This window comes from Sander lucioperca, chromosome 19, assembly GCF_008315115.2.
Source record: "Sander lucioperca isolate FBNREF2018 chromosome 19, SLUC_FBN_1.2, whole genome shotgun sequence".
Lineage (NCBI taxonomy): Eukaryota > Metazoa > Chordata > Actinopteri > Perciformes > Percidae > Sander > Sander lucioperca.
The window spans coordinates 12,576,929-12,597,065 of NC_050191.1; the positions used below are offsets into that span (position 1 = coordinate 12,576,929).

The 20,137-nt window shown below is 38.6% G+C and overlaps 2 protein-coding genes across 2 annotated transcripts; one reads left to right on the forward strand and one right to left on the reverse strand.

Annotated features, from left to right (window-relative positions):
• Nucleotides 1-5,674: 5,674 nt before the first annotated feature.
• On the reverse strand, nt 5,675-7,944 carry LOC116065948 (melanocortin-2 receptor accessory protein 2A-like). Its single transcript, XM_031321619.2, has 4 exons — nt 7,615-7,944; nt 7,386-7,523; nt 6,902-7,001; nt 5,675-6,254 (listed from the first exon to the last, which is right to left on the reverse strand). Exons 2-4 carry the CDS (start codon nt 7,501-7,503, stop codon nt 5,777-5,779), a joined length of 696 nt encoding a protein of 231 aa, XP_031177479.1. The 5' UTR covers nt 7,504-7,523; nt 7,615-7,944; the 3' UTR covers nt 5,675-5,776.
• Nucleotides 7,945-18,173: 10,229 nt separating this feature from the next.
• Nucleotides 18,174-18,954, forward strand: ripply2 (ripply transcriptional repressor 2). The gene is made up of 3 exons (XM_031322589.1): nt 18,174-18,394; nt 18,502-18,572; nt 18,663-18,954. The coding sequence occupies exons 1-3, from the start codon at nt 18,272-18,274 to the stop codon at nt 18,823-18,825; spliced, it is 357 nt and encodes a 118-aa protein (XP_031178449.1). The 5' UTR covers nt 18,174-18,271; the 3' UTR covers nt 18,826-18,954.
• Nucleotides 18,955-20,137: the final 1,183 nt, after the last annotated feature.

Genomic DNA, 20,137 nt, shown 5'->3' on the forward strand with positions numbered 1-20,137 from the left:
CCAGCAGCTGAAACCTGTCTCATTATCCACCCTATGAAAAATTTAGACATCGCCCTTTTCTTTTCTCATAGCAAACCGCGGGTGGGGGGGTTTGGAGGCAACGTATACAAATGATGTCCCTTATCACAACTATCACACAGAGGAGTGGAAGTCTAGTTTTTCTGGTTTGGAGTAAATTAAACAAGCAGATGATGAAAACAATACAGACATGTTAGAAAAAAAACTGGGAAAAATTCTGTCTTCACCTGTGCTAACTCCAATAATTGACCTGAATTAGCTCTAGAGCTTGTTATACACTGAGACTGCAAATGCGTGGGGAGAGTCACACAGAACAACTTTCATTGACTCGAATTATAATATGCAGTGTAATAAGAGGTTCGTTTTTTAGGCATTGGTTCATCCATGAGCTTTGCAGCATTGTGCCAAGAATCATTTTCAGCACGGCCCTGTGTTACATTCATACAGATACAGACATGCCTACCTGTCTCCTTTTGTAACACAGAGCAGTCTGCTGCTTTGTTGAGGGAGAGAAAGTTACTCATTTTCTGTATCCACCCAGATCCACCCAGATTTTTTCCTGCTTGGCGAGAGATTTGAATCTGGGGCCAAAGTGCAATGATAGAATGAGAATACCCTTTTTTTGTGCCATACGGCTCTTGGGTGCAGTTCTTTTAAGATCAGCAATTTTTAAGATCAGTCCCATGTATGAGAAACATCTGCCGATCTTTCTTCTACAGACTTTTCAAATATAGGATTGTAACTGATGTAAGGGTTTGTACTTTATAGCTGCCCAGTTTAGAATGAATGATGTTAGGACGGCCACACATTGGCTCTGACACTATAAGGGATGAAATTAGGCACATCATAGATACTGCATATGTAAAGAAAAAAAGCTGCTGGCAGGCTTGAGGAGTCAGGTGGATTTTCAAAAAAGAGGGTTTTATTTGCCCATAAATGAAGCAAACCATTTACAAAATATGTAACAAAGATCTGCGCTCTTTAAAGGGGTTACCTAAACAGAACTAAACTCAGGCTATAATAACATAAACGGAAGATGACTAAACAGACTAAACTGATTACAAAAGCTCACCACACAGGGGAACATATATAATGGCTGATGAGACCATTTCTCAAACAAATCGGTAACACAAAGAAACACACTACACAATAAAGTACAAGTAAAAGGAAACAGGGCAATTAGTCCATCAGTATTTCCAATATCCAATATTTAGTAATTAACCAAAACAAATATATACACAAACTAATATACTAAGAAAGAAACAAAATCTCTAAAGTAGAATCCCCCCCTAATCCCCCGTGATGTGGCAGGCACATGGTACATTCTGACTGGCCACTCCCTGTATTTAACAGCTCATTTAGGTGATGCATCTTTTGCTCTGGCTGGCGTGCCAAAATGTTGCTCTAACAGCAACGACCATCAGCACTGGTAACTCAAAGAAATAGAAACTAGAATGACTGAAGGCAAGTATATCTAAAGACAAACTAAAGTGTGACTGTACGGAGGTTAACTAAATGTGTGCACTACAAATAGCAACTAAAAAACATCAACATTTTCTATGAAATAAAAGCTATGTGTCATCATGTATGTTTGCTGCTGTGCATTATGTTAAAAGGTCAAAATGAAATGAGGAGAAAATTAACTATTAAGTGTACAATATAGAAAACTAAGGTGTGCAGGAAGGTAACAATCAGCTGTGTGGCCAGCAGGATCCCTTTACTGTAGGTTTTTCCTCATGAAACAATAAGGAAGCCAAAAAATATGTAAGAACAAGTCGAGTGTGTTCAAGACTTTAAAAGCTTTTAGTTGTAATAAATGACCTACATCCCCTCTACGTGCTACTAAACACCTGGCTGCAGAAAGAGAGCTGAAGAGACGTTGAGCTGGTGCAGTGAGTCATCAGCAGTTCCATTAGTTGTGTCTTTTAGCCCACATTAGCCAAGTCTGCTGACTGATGCGAAGAAGCTGCACTTATTCTCAGACAACATATCCAGCTGTCACCTTGGTTGTTTAACCCTCTTAAACCCATATGCCTAAAAAAGCAGGGGTTAATGTCGACTTGTAGATATTTTACAACATTGCCCTTGCTCAGATCATAACAACCTAATGCCACAAAATGTGTTGTGTCTTGTTTTCTTGCAACTCAAATATGTAATTGCGTTAGACTGACATTATCCTTTGAACACCCACCATCCCAGAGAATTTTCTGCTTCAAAAAACACTAATGTTTTCCCTTCTCCCTCCTCCGCCTCTCCCTCTCAGATATTTGTTGAAGCGTCATTGCAGTTCACTACCACGAGCCACAATGCCTACAGAGACCGCCTTGGGGCATTTAGGAAAAAGAGCAAATGGCAGACTTTCTGCATTGAATTGATATAACTCCATTGCCCCCTCTCTTGGTTGTTGATGCTCACTACATCCTTGTAGGAATCGGAAAAAACTTGTTTAGTGCTAAACTACTGAGGCATGTGGAGCCTGGAGTCGACAGCATGTCATTCCTGCATGTATAGACTGGGTGTGAATAAAGTTATGAGGCCACATTAAAGGAGAGCTAGATTGACATTCACACTGAGGTAGATGTACACACAGTTTCCTATTTAAAAAAAAACAACTACTCAGCTTTATTTGTCTTTGGGAACACACAGGGAATAGTTTGATTGAACACCCCCTCATTCAGAAGATAAATAAGAATGTGATTCACTGCTGCTCCCTCTTTTATTGCCATGCCATTAAGTCTTCCATCACCACAGCAACTATCTCTAATGATGTGTAAATAGTTTTAGTTGCCATTAAGAAATAAGGAGTAATGAATGTACCCTTTCTGCAGTGTTACCCCACAGGTCTCCTTGGGTCTTTCAGCTTGTTTGAGGGTAACACACCCACCAGAAGAGGAATCTTACACATTTTACTTGTAATAAGAAAGTCTACTTCATATGTGCTAATGTTTACATTACATAACCAGACATTCACCTGCCGTCTGCCCACTCTATTTTTCACTGTCTAAACTCTGCTGCTCCTCATTCAGCGCTAACTGCACACTGAATGATGCTTGCAATTAATGGCGCTTGGATCCATTTTCCTCCGAGACAAAGGCATAAATGCAGGAATATTTGGGCTATAATGTATTTTGCACTTAGTAAGAGGAAAAAAAGGAGAAAAAGGGTGAGGAAGAAAGAAAATTTGGCATGGCTTGTTTAATACCATGTGAGTTTTATAACTGATCTCGAGCACTATTCCACATGTCAGCTGCCATGACATTTCATTGGTAAGAAAAAAACTAATTGTAAAAATTTCACAAAAAAAATAGAGAATATAATTTCCCTGCTGGTGTGCTTGGTACAGAAAAAAGAGAACACTGACCAAATTGTAAAAGCCTTCCCTGCAAATAGTTCGGGAACTAGCTAATCATATTTCAGCCTGGTTCCACCTGCCTGCCTTTTTACGAACATGAGCTGTGTCAGTGCTTGAACATTTATTTTCCCTGACACGTCCTGTTAATGGGCTGTTTTTTCAAACGGCTGATTTGGTGGAGTCAGTGTCACGTTAATGTTGATAGACTCTCTGGCATTCCCAGCACATCCCTCCCATCAGCTAAATATATGTAGCTCGGGCATTTGCTGATGAATGACAATAAGAGCTAGAATGTGTTGTGTTGAGTGAGGAATAGTGGACCCAAACGCAGAGAGAGAGAGGCAGGCAGGAGCAGCGTAGAAACTCAAAGGTTTATTTCCTCAGAAAACCAAAAAGGCAAACAAGGAGTCCTGTGAGCTGCAGGCAAGAACTAATTCCAGGGAGAAAAAAGGAGAGACTGACGAAGACACACACTGACACGGGGAAATACAAAACGATCTGACACAAGACAAAGGGAACACAGGGGTTAAATACAAGAGGTAATGAACAAATGAGGGACAGGTGACACGACAGGTGAAACACATCAGGGTGGGGCAGGACAATCAACAAAGGCAAAAAGTAAAACCAGACATGACAGGACAGAAAACAGACTATCAAAATAAAACAGGAAACAGGAACCACTGACAAAAACCAGAAATCAACTAAACACAGAAACTTGACCACACAGAACACAGAACACAGGAATAAACCACACAATACACAATAAACGAGGAGATAACTAAACAGAAATATACAGAATATACAAACACAGGAAACATGAACAAATAAACAATAAAGACAACAGAAATGAACAAACAGGTAACAGAAATAACCTAAAACCATAACAGAATGTTCCTTCGCATAATCACCACCGGATGGGTCAAAGTAATTTAATTTGTTTTGACTGCAAATTTGATTTCTACATGAATTAAGACCCAGACCTGAGTGCAGCACTGCTTAGTACAACAGTTTTTATGTCTTATTTCCTATGTCAAATCTACCTAAACATTAAATATGTTACCAACAAATAAGAACAATTCCAAACATCACTTTAATTTATTCCTTTAACACAAGTGCTCATATCAATACAGACATTCTGCTACACTGTCTGAAGACTACAACCTGCATTCATTCATTTTTTGGCCACTTGAAACACCACATTGACATATTATCAACTTGAACTTGACATATGTTAGCAAATACTTTCTTTACATATCCACAAGGTACGGAGCAATGTAAACATTTATTTTGAGTCATTTCCTTGCAGCTCCAACTCCTAAAGGAAATGTGTGGCTCTTTAGTTGCTATATCCTCCACTATGTTCAGCTGGTCATTAATTTAGTCTGTGTGCCATTTGGTGTGGGCAGATAGTTACAGAGAGTTTATCAGAGATTCTGAAAACAGCTAGCAAAGCCAGTGGGGGAAGAGGGTAAAAGGCTTTGTGGCTCTTACAGTTGATAAAAATATTAATTAGAGCAGCTTCAAGTTCTTGTTTATTGATATTACCTCTGATAAAGCTTGATGAAATTGTAAATCTGAGTGTGATCTTATTGCACAATGTTAATGTTATGAAATGCCACACCACACCAGTGTTGATTTGACTGACCAAAACCATTTAGGCCTTATTTGGACAATACAAATCTTTTCTGATTCAAGAGATCTGTCTACAAAAGTATTATGTATATCACATTGTCATCCAAGGTCTTAGGTTACCTACCCCGTAATGATACGTTTGATTTTGTATTACTAATCCCACGGTTAAAGTACATTTCACCTTTTCTAATAGAGGGCACTTCATTTAAGAACAAACATTATTGAATTCCATGCTTTTAATCTGGCATCCGTGTCCTGTTGGGGAGATAATGTCCACTGTACGGAATTGCACAAGAAAGCAAGACAGCAATAATAGCAGAATGAATTGTACCAAGCATGTCTCCCTGGTGAGCCACTCTCCTCTCATTTTGTTCGGAAAGACATCTAGTCCAGGCACATTACAGTTGCATCCATTTCAGAATAGCCTAGTACTCAAAGTAAAGCATACCATTTGATAGGCAATTTTATATTCAGGAATAAATCTCATCTTATAACTGTGAGTTACACTTAGTATGGAATTGTGCCCTCTTGCTTGTTGATCTGCATGTATGCTCCCTGAAAAGGCTAAAACTCTCCAAGCAGAGACACTTTTTAGAAAAAGGTAGCTGTGTGGCAGGTGTGTGTGTGTGTGTGTGTGTGTGTGTGTGTGTGTGTGTGTGTGTGTGTGTGTGTGTGTGTGTGTTTCCCCATCAGATCACAAATGGCCATGTTAAAGGTAAGCTAATTTTACAATAACACTATGTCCATGCCTGTGATGTCTTTGTATAAACAGACTCAGTGGATGTCATGGTGAGCATCTTGAGAGTGAGACTGGCGCTCCAGTATGACATTGGGCTCATATAGCAGATCATCCTCTCCAAGTGTTGAACTGTGCTCCAAGTTCACAAAGTTAGGGATGTTGAAGTGGGAAAAGAAGGAACATTCTCTGTCTGTCTTACTGTCTTCCTCTATTAGTCCCGTGAGAGGTTGGTGTCCCTCAGCTTCCTCAACATCCTCTTCCATCTCGTCCATCCCAGAGGAGCTGGTACCTCTGGTCCGCTGCTGGGCTCGCGCCCCGCTGTGCTTTCCAACTCTCTCGTCCTCTGGATTTTGCTTCTCCTGACGCTGATCCTCCTCGTTAATGTAGAAATGAAAATAAGAACGAGACTCCGTTAGCAATGGACGAGAGAAGGCTTTGTCATTTTCATCCTGGGGAGCGCGGATGTCTACTAGACAGCTGCTTGGTGGATGGCGCTTTTCAGAGTCTGGGTTTCTGTTGAGAAAGAGAGATCACAGCAGTGAAGTGAGATTGAAGCAGGAAAATGTTTTGAAAATATCAGGGGCTTTTATTGTCATTTTAGTCCTGTATGAACCTGTAGCTTTTCTGTAGATTGCTTGTCTTTTCACAGTTTTTCTGTCTGGTAATTAATATAAAACCATCCCAGCACCCTGTCCTTAAAAAGACAACGAAGGGAAAAGACAGCCAGCCAATAAATGCCCTATTTCCTCTTGGATTAACCTCAGTGTCATACTCAACCTTTATCTAAGTGTTTTCTCTCCAACTCCCACTGCTGATCTTCACATGGGAAGGCAATGTGCCTATGGCTATATGAAGCTCGCATCAAAATCAAATAGCAGCTTTCCACAAAAGCACAATAAAGTCCTACATATGAGAACAACCACTGACCTACCCAAATTAAAATGTTCTTAATCTACTGTCAGAATAGCAAATGCATCCCTGTAGCTCATTGCAGTCCTGTCTCTCTGCCTACACAACAGGAGCTCACCCTCAGACATGAAAGCTGCCCCAGCTCTAAGATGAGATGAGAGCTGAAATACTGGAGCTCTCCTTGGTGCTGAAACTATCCCCATGGGGCCAGATGGAAGATGGGCCTGCTGTAGACCTGCTATTATACTCACTCTTGATGTGGCGCTCCTGTCTTTGAGAGCAGAGTGAGCACAAAGAACATGAAAATGACAAACACAGCAAGTCCAACCCAGAAGCCAATGACGATAGAGTCTGAAATGTCAGAGAAGAAAGAAAATCAGTTATCAGTTGATGAGTAAACCATCTCTCTTCACCTCAAAATGCTACACGTGCTGCATGAAAAATACTTCCATCATTTTGTTTATTGAGTAGCAAGTAGCGCATGTCACCAGCTGCAGCAATAAAGATATGTGCAGGGGCTAATGAGTCATTACTAATTAACAGCAGTAAAGGTAAGCAACCCTGTGAAAAACACACACACACACACACACACGCACGCACACACACACACGCACACACGCACGCACACACACACACACACACACACACACACACACACACACACACACACACACACACACACACACAGAAAGGCAGGAATGGAAGATTGTCTCAGTGCAGTTGTATTCAGCTTACATCTGTGCGCTTTGAGTCCCTCAAAAGACACGGGCTCCTCGTCGTCATAATATTCATACTGCCACACGTAGTCACTGCGACGTGTGCTGGTTTGGCTCCGGTTGTTAAAGTCGGACATTTCAAACCGATTTTACGTACCTGAATAGCAGAAAACAAATTAAATCGACCCAGCAAAAAAAGACACTATAGAAATGCACGATGTTTCTGTAAAGCCATAAAGTTTACAAACCTCAATCTCCAGGGATGTAAGCCTCTCCCTGTTGTTGAAAACAAGTATGCAGCCTGTGAATTCAGGGAATTCCGCAAACACCTCTCTATATTATGTCCGTCATCCACAACGCGCCAAAAAGGTGATGAAGAGCAGGGAAATCCATCGCTTTACCATTATGTCAAAACTCCATTCTTCCTCATGTGAGTCCTGTTAGCGAAGCAGCAGCCTTTTGGTACGCATCACCATCATCCAGCATCCTCTATACTATAGGCTCACTCACTCCCTGAGATACTGAGATTACACTGCAAAAAAAAAAATCTTAACCAGTCACGGAGTGCGGTGTTGGGGGCGAAGATGCTGCATGGTTTCCTTCAATAGGCTGAATGAGGAGGTGTTTCCAATGCAGCTCATTCTTTTTTAATTCTACTTTTTGAGGAGGGTTTATTTGTATTGAAACCAAGTATAATACTTAATTTGTACATACCATCAGTTGATCAGATGATTACCTTTACTATTTGTATGAGAGTGTGCTTGGGTGTGTGAAATATTGATATAATTTTGTGCATGTAAATATTTTACATATTTATGCACAAGGGTCTGAAAAATAAAAAAAAATGTAAAAGCCATTTAGTCTGAAGCTACATCTAAACTTTCAGTTTTATTTTTTATTTTTTTTAAGTTTATTTTTTTGGAGCTTTTCCCTATTTTTTCCATATTAACACGTCTGACAACGTACGACATTCGCATACACTGGCCATGCGAAAGCAGATTGTCTACCTTTTACTCTGCAGTTGAAAATCATGGATGTAGCCTAACTGCCAGATTGCCAGTCCGCCTATGAGCCTATAAGTAGATAATACAGAAAATATTTTGGAGAAAGAATAACAACAGCGAAAAGTAAGACAAGGGATTTTGCTTGGAGCGACGATGAGGTGGAACTGTTACTGAACGGAATGTAAGCTTATCTAGCTAATAAGACTGACTGACGTGCATTGTCATTTTCAAAGGTCTCCGTTTTTGCACGCCCAGACTACAGAGCAAGTTTCCAAACTTAAATAGGGTCACCAGTTTTTTTCCAAATTTCTTTGTTTTAGGGGCATAGAAATGCCGTAGTAGTGCGGACGGGAGGCATAAACGTAGCAAAAGATATGTGTTTTTAAACGAAAACGTATTAGTGTGGATGTAGCCTGAGGATGTATTTGGGTTTGGTAATATAGTCACAGCTTTTCTCAATGCAGTTTCACTTGTTTCAATTACTCAATTAACCAATATTTATTTGTCACATTAAATCGTACGTGGTACAATTCAGCATCTTAAAACATAATAGGCTAAAGGGGATTCAAGTAGGCCTACTATCATTATTTCCTTTTTCTTTAAAAATAATGAATGATGTTGAAATGCAGAGAAAGACACAAGTGCCTGAACCCAACCTGCCAATTACAGCCAATCAGAGGGAATGCCTACTTCTGTCAACCCTCCCACTTTTACCTCTACTCTCAAATCTGTATGGATAATAACAATACCATACATTATGTATAATTATATTTTACAATATGACACACCACTTGATATGAGCAGACAAAAGCTAACTATTTACATAATAGAGAGTTAATCTGGAATGATTCATTAGTGGTGAGTGCCAGACTTACAGAGTTCGGGGAACCAATGAGACAGTTAAAATGAAGCAGCGTGATGTAAAATGAATTACCATAAATTATATAATCCTTATATTGGAAACACCTTGTTAGCTATTCATTCAGTCAGTTGCCTGACTTTGACTCATTCCTTGGTATTAAACAGTATAAATTGTGAAGTGTTACTGTGTCCACAATGTATGATATGGACAGTATGGACAGTGCATTATTTTTAAAGTTATTACACAAGAATACAATGTACTTTTCTGTTTTGTTTAAACAGATAATACAAGACGTACACCGATGGAAATAACCACAGTGCTGCCAATTTCTAATTTTAAAACTCCCCCAAAGCTAGCAGAATACATGAATCTATAATTAAAATATTCCACTTGTTTGATCTATTTCCCAAAATATGCCAGTGCTATCACACAAATGACATTAACACCGCACTTAAAAATAAAGCCATTTTATTGTAACATTGTCTGTAACACTGTAACAGTGTTGAGAGATTTGGGGAAGTTATTGGGCACTGTAACAAAATCAGTTGGTGAATCTTTCACAGAATATTCAATCAACTATTGAACTGCTGTCAAGAGACAACCCAAGTCTGTTTTTGAGCAATCAATTGCAACATCTCTGTTGGGTTTAGTGGTAGGTTTTGTGAAAGCCCCCAAGTGCAGTTCTATAATTTGCCACCCACCAAATCTCTTGAGGAAGCACTTTTCTAATTGGCCTGCCCTAAATCTTCATTTAAGCAACTGGCTTCATTAGTAGTCCTGCATTACTTATAATAATTAGAATCTTTGAAGTACCTCTTCAGCAGAGCCACTTCAGGCATCCATTCATTCACTGATGTGCCACCAAAATTACATTTCTCTGTCATAAAAATAATTCACCGTGAATGATCACAAATGCATACAATGCATTAAAATCCAGATGCTATGAGTGCCATGTGTATACTTTACTGTGTTCAAAAGTATCTCAGTGTTAATATTGTATGTAATATAGCTAGTTCTGTGTTGGTATCTTTGGCAAAAAACCCAGAAACGCATGTCTGAAAACTTCAGCTGTAAGGTGCCTTTTTAGCAGAGGTGGTACTGTTGTTGGTTATAACTATTTTATTAGCACCATCCATGGAATTTTAAACACAGTCCTGTTGCAGATCCTTCAAATTAAAGCCACAATGTGTAAGATTTAAAAACCCCTCATTTTGGCGTCATCTGGTGGTAGTATTAAGAACGGCACTGTGGCAGAGCTATTGCCAGACTATTCTGCAAAACCTGGAAGATCGTTTTTTGACTTTTTCTTATGTCAACAGTTCCAAAATGTTTCTTAAAATATCTGCACGTGTAAACTAGAGTATAGCTAATGTTTGGTAAAGATTGTTATGGCAAATAAACTATGGTAAAACGTTATGCCATCAGAAATCAGAAATCTGCTTTACTTGGAGCACTGAGAATTAAAATGATGATGTCATCTGGTGATGCTCTCTGATAATATTTGTTGAGTTATCAGATCCAAATTATTTGTTTGAATGAATTACTCACGTCTATATATCAGTGTGCCCATACCTCTGTAAAATCAGTGTTTTCATAGACTCCTACCTTTTGTCTCCAGATGACATCGTCGCCTCTTTCTAGTCTCTGCTGCTCAGCTAAAGGAGAGATTTGCTCAAATTAAGCTGTAAAATACTACAGAAATAGCAAAGGCTATTGTATTGAACTACAGCAGATATTTCCCCTTGAGGCCCAGAGCTTCGCAAAAGAAAAGAAAATCAAAGTTATCAGATGAAAAAAGCACCAAATATTATTGCTAGATTAATTTTATTAAAAGCTGGAATGGGTGGAAAAACTACATCAGAGCTTGCTGTCTGCTGTATTATGTCTCATATGTATCTGCATGTTATATTGTATATTTCAATGAAAGCAACCAGTTTCTAAAAGCTGTCCCATTGGGTGTGCTTTGGTCTGTTGCTTTGTTCTTCTCAAGCCATCTCAGTCATGGGGAGATTATGTTTTTATAGTAAATGTTGCGAAGGCTTTGATCTTAAGAAATGTGTCCAGTGGTAGCTGGCAGCAAAATGTTCAAAGTACTTGTTAGAGAGGAGTGAAAACACAACTGATATGTGCCGAATGCAGTTAGAATACCAAATGTAAAGAAGACCCCTCCGTATGCTGATCTTTTCTTGTGCACCTAGCCTTCTGCATATTAAGTTTATCAGGACTGAAATGAGTATTCCTTAATATCTGTATGCTAGCTCCTCATCTGCAGTTGGTCTCCACAGTTAGCCCTAGAGATGGAAGCAAGGAATCTCGATCCCACACCAAGCTTTGTTGTTTGAATGGTTGTATGAGCAGTTGTATGGTATCTGGAATAGAGTATCACAGTAGTAGATAATGGTTAGTTACCAGCAACAGTAAAATGGTCATACTGTATCAGTACAAAACCTTTAAACCACCATACTAGCTCAGCGTAGCATTAACATGTTACATTAGCGGGTGTGCTAGCATTAGCTTATCAGCACGTGTGCATGAAAATAGCAGTTTTGCTTAAACCTGCATACCTGATTTTTAGCCACTTGGGGGCAGTGGAAACTTTGTGAAAATGAACATTCACTCATTCATTTGTTAATTGCATCCTAATTCCCTTATGTATCTGGTACTGGGTTCATTCTCAGTGTCAACCTCTGCAGAACAGTCTCTACAAGTTTAGATTAATTAAGCCTGGGATACTGAGGCTTTCCTGTTGCACATCCAGTTTCACGTACAGGTACGGCATTCAAGCACACACTTAAACTCGTACTATTTCCCTTTTCTCGTATTACAACATCAACATCAACCTTTAAGACTCTCTCTGTCTTCTTTGTCATTTAAATTGACTCCCGTGTGTGGCATTTTTCAGTGCATCAGCTCTGATAGTTGAGCCTTTCAAATCTGTTTTTGTCAGCATAAACCCAAAACTGTGCTGCACATTGAGCAGTCGCGGAGGTTAATATTAGTGCAGAGCGAAAGGAAAAGACATCCGCACTGTCATCTTGACCCTCGCTGGGGGATTTACGTCTTTGGTCTCTGTGGTTGAGGGTCAGTGGCTGAAATGAAGATGACGGAGTAAGAAAGAACCAAAAAAGAGAGAGTAAAACAACGTTAACAATGCTTTTGTGGCATGCACAACCATACCATTATCTTGTAAGTTGTATTATTGTGGATCCATGTTTTTTATTTTTTTTATTTATTTATTTATTCGGGACAGTGCACATTAATGAACAATCTAACATTTCTGTACAGACTGTAAATGAGCCAGGTTATAGCATAAATGCTAATTTTCACCTGTAGTCCCGAGGCAGGAAAACAACAACATACAAGATAATGCAACACAAAAGAATATGACAATATACAATATCAAACAAGAAACACATTAGCACACATTCAGGCAGGTTATATTACATCAATAAGATTAGTCAAAATGATGACATAACTGGGAACTTTTAAGAAGTTGTTTAAGGTGCTTTTTAAATGTGCAGTAAGTTGGACATTCTCTAATGTTATGTTGTTGTTGTAATGTTAATGTTTCTTCAACTGAAAGCCATAAAAGCATAGCTGTATGTGCCATGGCACAGCCTCTTAGTTTCAGAGTTATTGAATTATTCTGTCATGTGTTTGCATTTGAATTTACAGTATTTCTTTCAGTTTTTCTTATATAATATTTGCTTCTACTTGTCCCTGTCAGAGGGTTTCCAAGGGAACCCTCTGGATTTTGATTAAGCCAGAGTCTGGATCAGTCTGACCTCTGCATATCCTTTTTTTCGGATCACAACTCAAAGCTAATAGAAACTCATGTAAACACACATAAACATGCACTGTGATACCTGAGATAAATGATAATAATAATACTAAATACGTTTGATTAAACTGCCACTTGGATGGATGATGCACTATTTTTACTGCAGCTCCATTGTTAATAACTTTCTTCAAGCCCTATGCTTTAGTAATCATTGATCATTTGGTATTCTGCAGAGATGTGGACTTGAGACTTGATGACTTGGACTCAAGTCGACTCAAGTCACCGTTTTAATGACTTGCGACTTGCCTTGATGAAAAAAATGATTGACTTGAGACTCGACTTGGACTTTAAGTTAATGACTCAAGACTTGACTTAAATTCAGGCACGATGACTCGGATGACTTACATGTATTCATAAGTTTGAATGTTAGCTGTTAAATATGAAATAATATAATTTAATGTTGTTATGTTTCTGTCTAACTATCAAGTATGCTATGCAGCGGCAGTACAGCACACTGTGAATCATGATTGACGACTCAAAAAGCTCACCGGTATGTGATTTTCATGATTGGGTGACTGGCTGTCAGTCAAACTCCTTGCTATGGCATCATGTAACATCAAAGACCACTAATGAAGCCTCATTAGTTGGACCAGACCACCTCAATGGCTGTGTCTGTGCCACGAGTAATCACTTTTGGATTTAAAAATTTCACGCAAGAAGGAAAAAAGCAAAATGCTGAATACAAGACCTGATCATCAAAAATTTCGATCAGCCTTTGTTTGTTCTTTGGAGACTCATTCTGATCTTTTTTTTTTTTTTGCTTTATAAAGACCGGATACTCAAGTAAAAGTGCTTTATCTTGCATGTTATAAAAAACTTGACTTGACTTGATTTGGGGCTTGACTTGTCTTAACTAAGACCTTGACCTTACTTGACATAACCTGTGACTTGACTTGACTTATTTATCTATATTTTGAGACTTGGACACTTACTTGGGAGTTGGGACTTGAGCAAATATGACTTGGTCACAACACTGCTATTCTGTAAGGATAACTCATACAGGAAATGCTCTCTCCAGAATCCAAATATTGAATGGAAGATATGCAGTATCTCACAATATTGTGTATTTGCAATGTAGGTATCTACAGCTCAACGGAAGCTGAGGTGTGAAATGAATGAGCTCTTGTGTGTAATCTAATCTGCATGATTACCTTTGCTGAGAGTCCATGGGAGGAGATCATGATGTTGTTTGGCAAATGTACTCACAGTATGAATCACATAAAATGGATTTTAAGAATAGAGGCAGGGAGTCCTTAATTTCAACACAAACAGCTCTTCATTGATTAGATAGTGATGCACATTTTAAAAAGAGCTGTTAGCCTCTACAAAACTTTTTTCCCCTTGAAACCCCACAAACAAAAAAAGATCTATAATTGCAAGCTGAAAGCAGGGAGGTGGTATTAGAAGCATCAGCATCACCTTTTTAGTAAATGAATCATGACTCACATCTCCTCCCTTCCTGTTGTCACATACAGAAATGTTTTCCTTGTTAAGCCAGGAGTCACCCTGAGCCCCGGCATTACTTACAGCAGTAGGGAGAGCAAAGTTCGATTCCCAGGAATACATTTAACAAATAGTCTTGCATGACTAGAATATCTACACATTTGCACATTCCATCCTCTTCGTTTTAAATGCTGTAAGGCTTTTCTAAAAACAAATATATTTTACAAATATGTTAGTGTAAATTTCTATTTTCTATTTAGGATTCTTTACATTTTATTTTTTAAACTACATTCCTTGCATGTGAAAACTTACTTGGCAATAAACCTGTTTTTGATTCTGATTTACCATATTACTACACATAGGGCATATGTTAGGGCTTACTTTATCATCACAAATTTATGGAGAATCTAAACATAGACCTAAGGTATAGGTCTTAAAAGAGCATGACAACAAAAATGTGTCTATGCAAAGTCAAAATCGTATTGCACCAGCTTATAACTAATTTTTAATCCAGATGGCCGAAGCTAAACTACATTAAACTTGACTGTACTGATGACCATAGTCTGGGTTCTTGAGAAGTTATTTTGACTCTTCAGATTTGTATTTTTTTGTCTTGGATTGCAACTTTAGTAAGTCTTCCAAGCTCCTCCAAATTAAATAAGGACAAAATAGGACTACCCAACTGCTGCATGTTTGGAAACTGTTGGAGTGTGAATGCAGAGAGGAGCATAAACATCTCAACATGTTCTTTGCTCATTAAAGAATGGAATGGATTAAAGGAAGGTTTGTTTTCAAGATTCATCTTGTAGATAGATAACGTATCGTTTCCAAGAATACAATAGGATCTTTCGCAACATTGTGTATTTTTTAACAGTGGCCCAGCATGATCCCTACCTACTAAAGTCCAAGGATAATATCAAGATCCCTAACAATACTGCTACTACTGGTGCATGACGTAAGAACATGTTTTTCATTCAGTACAACAGTGCAGATTCATTTAGTGAGTCCAGCACAAGGATAGTGGGTGAAACCACTCACACACACACTGGAAGCAGGACCATCAACTATGAAGGGTATCATTATTACATGTTAATGTCTAGGCTGTATGGTAAACTTGATTTTTAGCTGATGGCTAAAGAATGAATTCATATTAATTTTGGGAACACATTCAATTCTGTGTTTTCAAAAAGGCTTAGCTGAATGAAATGCTAGAAAATTACATTATTAGTGGTTGAATGTTGCCATTGAGAGGAACATTTTAGAGAGAAGTATGAGATTCTTTGTAAGAGAGAAGTGTTAAATGACGTGGGCAAAAAAGAAGCAATATGACCTATGAATAATAAGCAGAAAAAGAAAAAAGTGAAAGTGAGACAAAAGTTAAGCAATAGAGATAATGGAGGAGGTTTTATGAGGAAAAGTTATAGAGAAGTAGATGTGGCAAGGAGCAAATGGTGAACTTTTCAGTCAGAAATAAAACACTGGATGTCTGTTAAAGACATCTATTTCTCTGATGTTGAGCTGCAGCTTCTTCTTTGTACAATCCAAATCTTCTACACATCTTCATATTTTGACCTCCATCTCATCCTTTGTTATTGGTTTATTTTAATGGGGGAAGCCTATGAGGAATAATGGCTTTCTTTTCCTGTAGCACTTTCCATAATAAGTGTCCTTAATATTTTGTCTGTTCTTGCATGTGTGCGTGTGTGTGTTCGCTTCATTCAGAGCTCAGACCTCGCATTTACTCTTCCTGCTCTTTTGTATTTTTTCTTTCTTTCTATGACATACTTAGCACTATCCTTTCAAAATACATCATGTGTGTTTTAAAGAGCTGTCCCTACATTACTAAAAACATATGAGATGCATCTGTTTGATGACCAGTATTGAAGAAAGCACCTGAAAATACTCTTATGCTTATATGCTGACCTAGTTTTACTATATGGTAAAAATCAAAACAAGTACTGCATTACTCTGCCCATTTGTGCATATGTGTTTAAAAAGCAAGAGCATGTAATGCATCCATTTATATATTTTCCATTATAGTACAAAGTATAGCAAAAGAGTGAATGACTCAAAAGCACAAAACAAGACAGCAGCAGAGCATGGTGTGTCCAATTAGCCCCACAAAAGCGAGGCCCAGCTCTGACTGTGTGTTCCCCGGAGAGAAGTGCTGTGATACTGATGGAGCTTGTGGGCAAAGAAATCCAATGCTGGTCATGCACGGTTCACCCCTAAACACAGACCCCCATACTGCAGGCCTGCTACAGTACATTCAAAAAGTAGTATTTGCAAATGTGGCACCCATTAGCTCTGAATGAAGCCAGATGAAAACACACACACACACACACACACACACACACACACACACACACACACACACACACACACACACACACACACACACACATTGTACTTTCTACTCCACTACATTTGTCTGATAGCTTTAGTTACTAGTCACTTTACTACTCTCTCTGATGATCTTAGAGAATATGATGCATTGCTGTAGATTCAACCTTAAACATTTACAGCAGTAAAATGCAACATATACACTGACAGGGACCATTTTACTGAAGAATGAGTACTTTGACTTTTGATACTTTAAATACATTTTGCTGACAGTACTTACATACTTTTACTTTAGTAAGGATTTGAATGCAGGACTTGTAGTAGTGAGTATTTTCATAGTATGTTACTTAAGTAAAGCATCTGAATATTTTTTCCACCACTGGATAATTCAAACAACAAATGTTTAAAAATATGACACTGATCCCATTATCATTTTATCCCAGCATTTAGCCCCACACTGCCCCCCATTGGGGCACTGTTAGGAAACACTTCACATAGCCTATCTAAAAGAACAACCCTGTAAAGAAAGAATGGGCACTAGTTGAGTTAATGGATTACAGAAGTTCTTCCTCATAAAGGGCAGAAAGCGGAGCTCCTATAGAAGTTGCATAACATAACAATACAGTGTTCTGTTCTCATTAACTGTTTGCACTTAAACCTACAGGTTGAGTATTAGGTTTTCCATATGGGATTGTAATGCATTCAAGCTTTGCATCTGCTGAGGTGCAGCAATTAACACCCCTCCTGCTGTTGTATATACAAAAGGCTGACGCGTGTCAAGCCATCCACACTGCGCACGAGCCTTCTTCCATCATCCCACTCAGCAGGCAATGACAGTATGGGCACGTGTTTCTTCACACCTCACACACAAATGGCTCCACAGACGGAGATACTGAAAGGTGAAGGGGTTAAAGAGTTTGAAGAACACGTTTTTATCAACAAGAGCTTATCTAACCGAGATTGGTTCGATTAAATTGAGATTAATTTAATCACAAACCTAATTAACATCACATCACTAGATAGACCTGCAGATAATGATACCTCTACATTATGCGCACTTATAATGGCCTATATAGTTGGTGAAGAGAACAAGTTCACCTAATGACTGTTAAACATCGAATCAAATTACCATTACAGAGTTCACCTTAGAAATATGTTTTAAATCGGCTAGTTACTCATGATATTTTTTATTCTACATACAATATTAATAAGAAAGAAAGTGGCCATATGGTTGGAGTTTGCTGAAGTGTGACTTCGCACCTCAACAGCGTGGCGCAAGGAGACACTTGGGGACTCGTCAAAGCGCAATTTGGCACTAGCTACCCAGGGCCCTGATAAATAGGAGGTTCCTAGCTGCCTTCAGTCACACATCCTCTGAGGACTTTACGCAGGAGTGACCACTACAAGGAACTATGGGGACTTTCACTACCAAAGTTGGATTAACTTCTGTTTATAATGGAGACAATGTGACTCAGCAGTCCGGTCGTTTGTGGAGACCATGGACTGGAACAGAGGAGACAACTGGGGCGCACAAAGTGAGTTTAGACGACTTGATTTTACTTTTAATGTTTTTTTTTAAATTCAAACGTACGTTGTTTAATGGATACAAAGTTTAACAAAGTCGTTCTGTTTTAACTTTCAGGCTCACTCTATTCACGGAGAACTTTCTGCTCCACAACTCCCCAAAGCTCCTCAGTTCATTCACCCAGTGAAGTAAGTAGAGTTTTGGTAAATTATCTTTAATTCTTATGCAGGTTATTTCTTTGTACGCATGTCTTATTCATTTTTGTTCTCTTTTTAAAGGTTGTACTGGCCGAAATCGAGATGGTTCGATTATCTGTACCAGGAAGCAGAAATGCTCCTGCGCAACTATCCGGTTCAAGCGACCATCTGCCCCTACGAAGACTCCAGCAGCGATGAAGACAGCGATGATGAAGAGGAGGAGATAGAAAAGGAGCTGAACTAAATGTGGCTCTCTCAAGCCATTGAAGACGAATTGCTTCATAATGTGATAATATATTTCTTTTAACTTATTACTGTAAATATATGTAAATTGACCTTTTTCACTGTTTAAGTTATTCATTTAACATGTCTACCTCTTTTGTACTTTGTTGAGAATTGCAATAAAATGCATAAAATGAATGTCGTTGTCTGGGGCTTAATTATTGATTTGAATCATATTTTATTCGGTAGTCGAAATTAAATCAGTTATACGGGAACAGGAACAAAACAAAGTTTTTTGAGCGAAGGGAAAAACCTTCTCCACTGGGACTGTATAAAAAAAAGACTTATTTGAAACTCTGTAAGACATTAGTTTATGTGTATCTGGGCTCTCTGTTTTTTTTTTTTTTTTTCATTTTCTTCTTCATTAAAGCATCTCTGTAATATTATAGCCTAATTTCATTTTCCTTATAATTAGAATCAGAATCAGAATCAGAAAAGGTTTTTGTTATGTGGAATTTGCCTTGGTAAAAGGTGCATACATAAACAAACAAACAAACAAACAAACATATTAAACAGTATAAACAATAAATACAGAAAAGCAAATATATACAATGCCAAGTAACTATTGCATAAGAAAAAAGGCTGAATGGGTTTAGTGCAAAATTTGCAAAGAATATATAGTATATGCAATGCAGATGTAAAGTCCAGGATGAAGGTTAGTGCTCCGCAGCGCTGCGAAGGAAGGTCTGGCAATGCGAGACAAGTGCAAGTGGAGTGGCTAGGGGTTATTTCCTGGAGCTCACGGACACGTCTGGGCTTAGTTGCTTAGAAGTTGTAGCAGAGTATGGTTTATCTGACACATCCGCGTGCTTGTGGCTGAACAGCTCTTTTCCCATGGATAAGTGCAAGGTGGTCAACGCGCCATTTCCTGCGCACTGTCGCCTGAAGTGCGGAAACTGCGTGAGCGTGACACGGAAGGTGTCAACCGGGTAGGAGAGCATAAAGATCTGCGGTGAGATAGTCAAAGGGAAAACGTTTGCAGATCTCCAATGAAGCTACCAGCTTAGACAAAAACAACATGGCATAGTCAGAGTTATCATTATTTCATGAATTCAATGATGGTTGGACTTTAAATATTCTCTTTATATACATCAGGACAGACTACTCTCTACAGAGGCGTGGAATTGCTACCAAAAGATGTATGCCATAAAAAGTGTTTTCTTCCATCCACTCACAGGATAGAAAATGAAGGAATGAATAGATTGATGAATGGTTTGATAACACGTGAATTAATGACTGGATGTATATTCAAATTCAGATCATTTAATGGAGCT

Excerpts from the sequence above, each read along its gene's own strand:
- LOC116065948 (XM_031321619.2), bottom strand. The coding sequence starts at position 7,503 with ATGTCCGACTTTAACAACCGGAGCCAAACCAGCACACGTCGCAGTGAC. Across the intron at positions 7,002-7,385 it reads GGGACTCAAAGCGCACAGAT|ACTCTATCGTCATTGGCTTC; the intron begins GTAAGCTGAATA and ends CTGACATTTCAG. Across the intron at positions 6,255-6,901 it reads ACAGGAGCGCCACATCAAGA|AAACCCAGACTCTGAAAAGC; the intron begins GTGAGTATAATA and ends CTTTCTCAACAG.
- ripply2 (XM_031322589.1), top strand. The coding sequence starts at position 18,272 with ATGGGGACTTTCACTACCAAAGTTGGATTAACTTCTGTTTATAATGGA. Across the intron at positions 18,395-18,501 it reads AGACAACTGGGGCGCACAAA|GCTCACTCTATTCACGGAGA; the intron begins GTGAGTTTAGAC and ends TTTAACTTTCAG. Across the intron at positions 18,573-18,662 it reads CAGTTCATTCACCCAGTGAA|GTTGTACTGGCCGAAATCGA; the intron begins GTAAGTAGAGTT and ends CTCTTTTTAAAG.